At 54.2% G+C, this 9,545-nt stretch overlaps 1 protein-coding gene across 1 annotated transcript; it reads right to left on the reverse strand.

Annotated features, from left to right (window-relative positions):
- Positions 1-536: 536 nt before the first annotated feature.
- B4galt7 (beta-1,4-galactosyltransferase 7) lies at positions 537-8,903 on the reverse strand. The gene is made up of 6 exons (XM_051194203.1): positions 8,772-8,903; positions 4,787-5,149; positions 2,898-3,123; positions 1,980-2,063; positions 1,615-1,719; positions 537-1,313 (listed from the first exon to the last, which is right to left on the reverse strand). Exons 1-6 carry the CDS (start codon positions 8,819-8,821, stop codon positions 1,158-1,160), a joined length of 984 nt encoding a protein of 327 aa, XP_051050160.1. The 5' UTR covers positions 8,822-8,903; the 3' UTR covers positions 537-1,157.
- Between the last annotated feature and the right edge of the window lie 642 nt (positions 8,904-9,545).

Here is a 9,545-nt window from a genome sequence, read left to right on the forward strand (position 1 = left end):
TGAACCCAGCCAGTGTCCATTGTCCTGGCCAGCATTTAATAAAGCTTGCCCCAAATTTGGCTCAAAGCACTGTGGTGATCACATTCTTTCCCAGTGGGGTTAACACTAGGCTTCCTCCCAGATCACTTCCCAATCCCTCACTCTACCTCAGCACACGTCCTGCATCCCAGCTGGAAATCTCCCCTCAAGCCACGGGGACACTCATGGGACTCTGCCACTTCTCAGCTTTCCCACCTCAGGGACACAGCTTCCTCAGAGCTGTCCTGTCCACCCCGGGCAGGGACTGTGACTTACTACCCAGTTTCTGTACTCCCCAGGAAGGCAGCGGGGAGCAGCTCTGGACACAGCTCCGAGGCAGCTCATGAGCCGGAGGGTCGGCAGTGTAGGAACCTGTGTGTTTGGCTTTTCTGCCTACCTACGCCCACCACCGTCACACCTACCCCAATCCAAAGCCTTGCCAGTGTATAAGCCCCCTCCACCCAGTCAACCAAAGGTGACAAACCAGTGCTCCACAAAACATTTTGTTTGGCCTGCCATAGCTTTTTAAAGTTTTAGTTATCTGCTACCATTTACAATCAGAAAATTCTCCGTAAGAATCCAGCATTCTAGTTTCTTTTGAAAAGTGAGATCTGGTGACACAAGCACTCTACCCCACCCAGTTCCGTGGTGACAACCAGCTACAGCCACTATTAGCTGCTCCTCTGCCTAGGGCTCATGTGCTGCCTTCTGAAGTCCTAAGCCTCCTAACAGCAACTGCCACACACATGGGCCACTTGGCTTATAACTACATCTTTGCATGAGGCTGTTATTCCAAAGGAGCAAATGGCTGAGCTTTGCCCTGGGCCTCAGTGTGGGCGGGCAGGAAGAGCAGGGTGAGCAAGAAGGCAGGGTGGAGACCCCAGTACAAAGCCATGCCTCCAGCCTCTCTCTGAAGATTTTCCAGCAGCATCCCAGGAACTCCCAGTGTCCTGTCCTGAGCCTGGCCCAGGTTGCTGCAGATACGGAGCTGGCCCAGGTTGCTGCAGATACGGAGCTGGCCCCTGTCTATTCCTTCAGGCCACTCTGCGTCCTCTTGAGCTGGGCCTAAGGCCTGAGGTTTCCTGAGCTTGAGCAGCATCGAGGTCCAGAAGCATAGGCTTCCCTACTGTTTAGCCAACTCAGCCAAATACACACCACGGGGTGGCTGCCTTGTCACAGTCCAACATGATATTGAGGACAGTGCAGGGGGCCCCTCCTACAGACAGCGCCGTGCGGGAATCCACCCGGTACTTCACAGTGTTCAGGCCTCCCTCCCGGTCCACCCTGAATTGTTCCTGGGAAGAGAAGGGACGAGAAGGGACACGAACTCACACTCATGTGCCAGCTGTTCGCCCATCTCCATTAAGGGAGAAGAGCCCAAAGCTGCCATCTTTCCATGCCTGCACCCCATCAGTAAAGAAAACTCAGACTTCTCTGCGGGCTGACCCACAGTGCCCAGATGCACACAGCAGCCACCAAGCAGGGCAAGGTGCCTGTGGAAAAGGCCAGCAACTGACCATCTGGGCCCAACGGAGCCTCAGTGAAATGACCCATTGGTTCCCACCTATCCCCCACCATACAGGACACTGGTCACACCTGTTTCTGAGCTGCAATGCGTTTCTGGTCCCTCTTCCGCCAGGCTGGGTCATGCAAGTGGCGAAATGTCTGGTACCCAGTTGTGATTCCTGAGGGGCGGAAAAGCTAGGGAAAACAAAGGAAGTGGGTGTCAGGCTGCCTCTCCTGGCATCATGGCCCTTACCACTAACCCCTCTGGCATCTGCCACCCTGAAGGACAGGAGACTAGCAGAAAGCACAGGACTGGTTGGATAAGCCCTCAAAGTCAGGGTGAAAGCGGGGATCAAACCAGGGAGACCAACTGCAAATCCCAGGATGCAGCAAGTCCAGGGACCCTCAGGACGGCCATGTGGCCAGGGCCAGGCGGAGCCAGGAAGGAGCCTTACCTGGAGGCCAGCTCCCTTGATGCGCCGGTAGAATTCGTCATCCTCTCGGCCCCAGCCCCAGAAGCGGTTGGACATCCCATTGCACTGACACAAAGACAGACAGTGTCTGTCACATGCCCCTCCTCCCAGGGCTGCACGTTAGTCTCTCACTGCTCGGGAGAGCCACGCCCGAGCCCAGCCAGCCAGGCTCCCCTTTCTTCTGCCTGCCCTGACTGCTCTGAGTGACACAGGGTGCTGGCAGGTCCCTTCACTCTGCAACCGGGATGTGGGGGAGAAGGGAAGGATCAGCACACCTTAGGGCCCCCCCTCCCTGCTTCTAGCAGGGCCTTGAACTTGTGTGTGATAAAAGCCTCCAGTGTCAGCTCCCCTCGGGGGGGGGGGGGGGGGACAAAGGTGCCTTCCTCTCCTATCCGTCCTCCTGAGGTGGCTCTGCCTAGCTCTTTTCCTGTGGTTTGAGGGACACATTGATTAGCATCTGCTCAAGGCTGCAGCCACGGAGGACAGAGAACAGTAACTGACTTTCTCACCCCTCTGTGCCCCTGGGTCCCATCAAGAAGCAGTATGCTTTAGTCTGGGACTTCTGTCTAGACTTCTGGGGAGGGAGAAACTCATCTCCCACCAGCCAGGCCATGTACGGGCTGTGCAGCCTCCTCACATGAGAGGGTGTGGTGACGCTGCTGAGATGGAGAAGACTCTGTGGCCATCACATCCCCAGCTCTCTGGGGCCACAGCAGGGCTCTTCCTAGCTAACATGCTCACTCCTGGACTTCTCGCGTCTCTGGCTGCTGCTGAGTCCCCATCAGGCTCAGGCAAGGCTCCATCTGCTGGGCCCCAGAAGGCCGCTCTACCCCACCTGCCTAGACCCCTGGTGGGAAAGGTCCCCAGCAAATGAGTAGAGCAGGTAGGGCTGGACCTCACCAGCTGGTAGTGCTGCCTTGAGAGCAGCAGGATGCCGCCCACATAAGTCTTGTAGTGGTAGAGAGGGTGGAGCTCTGGGGAGGCCACGTGGAAGGGCCCAGCCTCTGGGAAGCCATAGTCCAGCTCCTCATTGAGAGGGAGGAGGTCCACATCATGCATGGCAATGTAGTCTGTGCTGTTGCTGCTCTCCAGGAAGCCCACGTTGATGAGTGCTGCCCGATTGAACCTATGCAACACAGATAAACGACGCTAGGTAGAGGAAGCAAGCTTGTCATCAACCTAGCTCTAGCCCTAGCTGTGTATGAGAGTTCCTTCTCTGTCACCACCCAACTGTGGGGGCACTGGCCCTCTGCTTGCTGCCTACGTGTTTACGGAGCACCAGAAATTTCAAAACCACACTGGAAGCAGCAGCATCGAGAAACAAATCCCTGTTCTCAAGGACCTTCCAGGAAGAAGAAAAAAGTCAAAGAGGGTGGAAGGGAACGGGCAGGGTGGCTGGGCAGTTATTCCACACAGCTGTCAGGACAGCAGCGTGGCAGGACGATGTCTAAGTTGGAACCTGAAAGTCTGAGGGAATGACCACATGGAAGCTGGGGACAGGGCTCCACACAGGGGGAAAGTAACTGTCAAGGCCCCAAGAGCAGACACCAGGAAGCTAAATGAGCACACTGGGAAGAGATTAGGGATTGGGGAAGACACTGGGAGGCACTGAGAGGTGGCCTGGCCCAGGCGGGCAGCAGAGGGAATGGCGACAAGTGGATGGGCTGGATGATGGATCTGCCGATGGACTGGATGCTGTGACAGACAAAGAGCCCTTTTGGCTTGCATAACTACAGAGTGAGTTTTCCAAGGCAGCCTGGGTGACAGAGAAACTGTTTTGAGAGGGAAAGAGCGCCTTGAAGGAGGGATGAAGTAGGGTGATGGGGGGCTATTGAACAGAAGTTTTTGTCCCCCCTTTTTCCTCTTTCTCAAGACAGGGTCTAACTATGCACCCGTGGCTGTGCTGGAACTTGATCTGTAGCTGGCTTTAAACTCCCAGAGACTCACCAACCTGACTCCCCAGTGCCAGGGTTAAAGGAGTGGACCCCCATTCCTGGCTCCCTCCTTTTAAAACATTAATTTCACATGTGAGTCACATACTGGGAGGCCAAGGGCAGCTTGTCAGAGTGCGAACTCCCCTTCCAGCATGTGGGTTTGTCAGGCTCGGTGGCAAACTCCTTGCCTCCCTGCTCCTTTCTCTTGGAGGAGCGTTATCTCTGTGCATGCACGATATGAATCACCAGGACAGGGTGAGCAGCCCATGCAAGAGACAGAGGCCCCATGGCGGGACAGTCCTTGCTGGGAGGTGAGTGAGGACAGCAGGCATTAAGGAAAGCACCCCTGGGGACCCGGCTCAGCACTCCTGGGGACCCAGCTCAGCACTCCTGGGGACCCGGCTCAGCACTCCTGGGGACCCCCCCTCAGCACTCCTGGGGACCCCCCCCTCAGCACTCCTGGGGACCCCCCCCTCAGCACTCCTGGGGACCCCCCCCGCTCAGCACTCCTGGGGACCCCCCCCCGCTCAGCACTCCTGGGGACCCCTGCTCAGCACTCCTGGGGACCCCGCTCAGCACTCCTGGGGACCCCTGCTCAGCACTCCTGGGGACCCGGCTCAGCACTCCTGGGGACCCCGCGACACTGCTGCTTCTCCTGTCCTTTAACTCATTCCACAAACAGTGATCTTTCTGGAGAAGACGTTCGATCTGGGCCCACCCAAAGGCCCTCTCTATACCCAGTGAGGTGTGCATCCCCTCCCAGCAGCCCTGACAGGCCCCAGCCCTCTGAGCGCTAAGAGCCGTGGGCAAGGACAGGCAGTGGGAGCGGAAGTCTGGCTCGTGGCCGGTCCTCACCTGAAATGGTCCACCTGGTTGAGCACGTAGATGTGGTGCTGGATCTTCTTCCTACTCAAGAAGCGGTGCATGTGGGGCACGAAGACCAGGAGCTCCTCAAAGCGCTCCCGGAAGGGCACCAGCACTGCCAGGCGGTGCGGCCCCCAGGATGCGTCTTCTTCCCAGTGCTCAGGGGGCGGCTCTGGAGGGCAAGCCCGAGGTGGGCCCGAGGTCTCCTGCCCTTGTCCCCTGGTCACCTGGGCCATATCTCCGGAGCAGCTGAGCTGTAGCCAGAGCAGGGAGAAGACGACCAATAGGAGAAAGGCAATGAAGAGGTGGAAGATGGAGCACTTCCGGCGGAGGCCTGCAGGAAGTAACCTGGTCCTGGGATAAGAGCAGGAAGGAGGTCAGGAGGACAGGCCAGCTGAGATCTCTCAAGACCATCTCTCTGGCCTCCTCCTCTAGGTCCAAACGACTGCCTTCCCTAAATACCTGGGAATCAGTGCAGAAGCAATGTTTGATGTTTTTGCTCATGCTACTACCATATACACTCGGCCCACTCACCTCTGCAGGCCCAGCCTGCGCTACCCCTGGGACACTCGGCCCACTCACCTCTGCAGGCCCAGCCTGCGCTACCCCTGGGACACTCGGCCCACTCACCTCTGCAGGTCCAGCCTGCGCTACCCCTGGGACACTCGGCCCACTCATAGCTGACAGAGCTGCCCCAGCTGTCGGTGATTTTTCACATTCTGAGAAACCCTGATCAGAGTGCTCAAGGGAAAGGGCAGGCTTATTGTGTCAAATCCGTTTCTCCCTAGGACAGTGTCTTGAGGTCCTTAGCCAATGACAGGGGTTCCAGTTTGGAAAGATACAACCCACTGGTTTCCAAACTCACTCCCCAGCAAATTCACCCCAGCAGAAGTGTAATTTTGTAGTGCTGCCAGGATGCCCAGAGAGTTCCCCAAGGGGTGTGTGTTGACATAAGCCCCAGGTGAAACGGCCAATGTTTAGTCTAGGAAGCTTAAAACTACCCAATGTAAGGGCTAAAGGGAAAGTGTCCGGTCACTGAGTAGCTCACAAGACGACAAGAGATAAAGGAAGGCAGAGGACACAGGGCTGGGTTCATCCAGCACCTATATCCTACATGTAAAAGACTGGAAAAACATGAATATCTCAGACACTGGGGTGATGCTGAGCAACTGCCCTTTAGTTTAACAGTTACAACAAAACAGATGGAAAGCCTTTCATGGTGGCCATGGTGGACTTCCAGTTCAAGGTCAAGGAAGCTTCCTCTATCAGGAACTGGTCATCAGGTCTTTTTTGCAGGGAATAGTGGGTTTGAGACAAAATTTCTGTGTATCCCTGGCTGTCCTAGAACTCACTCTGTAGGTTAGGTTGGCCCCAAACTCAGAGATCTGCCTCCCGAGTGCTGGGGTTAAAGCTGTGCGCCACCACCGCCTGGCTGGTTATCAGGTCTTCTAAGTTCTCCTGAGATCGTCGTTTTGACTACTGGTCCTTGACCTGCTCCTCACTTTCAGTCATATGGCTACTCTGCCTCTGCTTACAAGATAAAAGCTGGAGTCCTTGGTCTGGCTGGCAGACTCCAATGACAAAGTCCTCTGTGATTCTGTCAAATCTGCAGTTTCTCGTAGCCATTCCCTCTCATCCTGAGTCTACGAGGACTTTCCACTTGCCACATCCCTCCCTGCTCCAGCCCTCTCTCACCCCACCTGTCTCCCCCACTTGACACTCCCTCACTTTAACTGCTTAGAGTTTTCGGTCAATCTTTCTAGGCCAAAGATCCATGTCATGGTCATCACTGCCCCTACCAAGTTCCCATGTTCCCCTGCTTTGTGTTTCCATAGTACCTGGCACTTCCTCTTCATATCACTATGTGTGATGAGCTGTATGATCCTACTTTCAGAACATGTCCTATTCTTATCTATGGCCTTGGGCCCAGTCAGACAGCAAAGAGCTTGCCAAATGAGTTAAGGGAAGGATTGAAGCAGTCCAAGCATGCTTTAAGTCCACTGGAGCCACATCCAAACTTATCGTTCTCTCTAAAGACACAACTGCAAATCTGGAAGCCAGCAGCGCTGAAGCCAGGCCCAGGACTCACATGCAGCTTCAGGGTTGCCCAGTAGGACCACCCTCGAGGCTTACTGACTTACCCCCCATCATCTTGTGGTGATGGTTTCCACTGTGGAGCAGTAGAGCTCAGACCTGCAAGTGGCCTGACAAGCCTGGAACCTTTACAGATTCTTTCTTGCACTCTGGGCTCTTTCTGGGAGCGGGGCTGAGACTTAGACGATGAAGAATGGGTAATAGACCTCCTTTGGGGGAAGAAGCAATGACCATTACCCATGGATTGGAGGACAGTCCATGCACTTTCTAGTGATTCTTTTGCTTTCCCTTTCCACAAGGATCATAGTGCCCAAGGACACTGTCAATCTTTGCTCTAAAGCATAACCACTGATGGTCCCAATTTTATCAATAAAGCTAAGGATAGTGGACATTGAAAACAGACATTGTTCATGCCACCTGGTGGCAGTCTCCAGAACTGCAGTCCTGGATGCTTCCATACCCAGGTTCAGAGGAGCACTTTAAAAAAGGGTTGGTCTCCTTTATCAATCAAAGCCTAGGGCTAATTAGAAGTGCTTCAAACCCAAGCAGGCTTGTTCTATAGCCAATACCCAATTACTACAGTGCTTGGTATTGGCTGCATGGATCTTTGCCCCTGTGTCAAAAGCACAGAATGAACATCAATCTATTTTTCTGAGAACACAATAAAAGGATCGGGAGATGTAAATTCTCTTCTATTTCTTCCATACATGATCTTCATTAATCTTCAAAGAGCCCTTCCAAGTAGATGAGTCCTCATTTCAGAGATGGAAAACTGAGGTCAGAAAAATTAAGTGATAAATGGGAAGTGATGGCACAAGCCTTTAATCCCAGCACTCGGGAGGCAGAAGCAGGAGGATCTCTGTGAGTTTGAGGCCAGCCTGATATACTGATATACAGAGTGAGTTCTATTTCAGCCTCCAAAGGCATACAGAGAGACCCTGTCTGGAAAAACCAAAAAGAAAAAAAAAATTAAGCAGTTTGTTTCTGGCCATCACTGACAAGGTTTTTTATTATATTACTGTCACATTTTAACACCAAATCTGGAAAAAACAAAAAACAAACAAACCCACCAAAATTGTTCCCACTAAACTTGACACCTACTAAACATATCACTCATTAAGGGAACATCCACTAAGGTGTGTTTTGGGGAAGAAGGATGGTGGAGGGGAGCGTATTCAAGTCTGAAGTATAATGTCCCCATAAATCTAGGCAGGGAAATCATCTCCCCCACTCTGCTTCAGTGAGAAATATCTTAAATTCAGATCGGGCTGGACTCACACCTAACATTCGAGGTTGGACCCACGAAAGTATTAACAGCACGGGAAATGAACTAATGGGTGTGTCTAGCATAAGCCAGGCAATGGCTAACCAACAAGGCAGAGAACATAGGAAGCTTCTGTCTGGTGTGATCTTCCGGGCCAACCGCAAAGTATGAAGAAGCATGAAGAGGATAGGATCTGAAGTCACATGCGTGTGATGGTGCAGACAGAAAGGAAATAAAGACCCTCAGTGCCACAACATAGAGAGATCGGTTGTAAGACGCGAACGGAACCAGTGTCCCGTAGGAAGACAGACGAACCAGTGAGGGAGAAAGACACAGGGCGAAAGGGGACTTAGAGGAACAAACACAAAGAGAGATCAATGCGGAGAGGAAGACACAGAGACGGTGACCGAGAGGGGGACCGAGAGACACGTGAGGAATGGAAGCTGGCAGAAAAAAGAGTCATGCAGCCAACGCCAATGACCCCTCCCCAAGAACCACAGACCCCAGGTGACCCCCAGAAACTCAGACGCGACGGCGTCAGGCTCCTCGATTCTGCCGGCGCTGAGGAAAAGAATGGCACGCAAGAGGACGCGGCCCCGGCTGGTCGCCGCCGCTCACCTGCCGTCCTCCCAGGGCAGCTGCGCCGCTTTCCTCCGGGAGGGCCACATCGTGGGGAGACACGGCTGGACATGGAGCTCCCGCTCCCAGCCCGGCGCCCGGCCTGCCCGGCCTACGCGGCGTCTCCGCCCCCGCCCGCCCCGCCCCCAGGTCCGTCGGGTCCGTCCCTCCGGCCCCGCCGGCTGCATCCCAGCGCCGCCGCCTGAAAGGTTCCGCTGCCCGGAGAAACGCGCGGGACACAAGTTTTACACTGTCGGCAGGGAACCACTGGATGTCACCAAAGAGGCAACTCCCTCCCCCCACTCAGGTCAAAGGGTCCCAAACCAGACAAGCATAGCTGGGTCGTGTGCGTCTTCCTCCTTTTCCCCAGTGAAGGCTGGCAGCATCGCTGTCAGCCCAGCAGAATAAGCGCTTGAACTTGGAGCAGGGTACCCAGTTCACGATGAAGGGCTGGGTTCAGTAGACTCCCCAAATAGTGGTTAGGAGCTGAACTCTGAAGACTGACTGCGACTCAAACCCTGCTTGATAACTCGACTATGTTCTGAGGGAGTCGCTTTTTTTGTAAGTGTTTCACCACTTGGGTATATAAATTGTTCTCATTATGTATGGCCATTGTAGAAAATGTAAACCGATTTGCTGCAGTGCTTGGCAGTCACCACTATATAAATGCTGCTGTCCAGTATTTACAGAACTGAGACAGTGAATAGGAGAGCAACCTCCCTATCTGCCCAGTCTTTGTGTGAATCTACCCACTCCCTTTGCCCTCACCCATGC

Source organism: Phodopus roborovskii, unplaced genomic scaffold, assembly GCF_943737965.1.
Source record: "Phodopus roborovskii unplaced genomic scaffold, PHOROB, whole genome shotgun sequence".
Taxonomy (NCBI): Eukaryota; Metazoa; Chordata; class Mammalia; order Rodentia; family Cricetidae; genus Phodopus; species Phodopus roborovskii.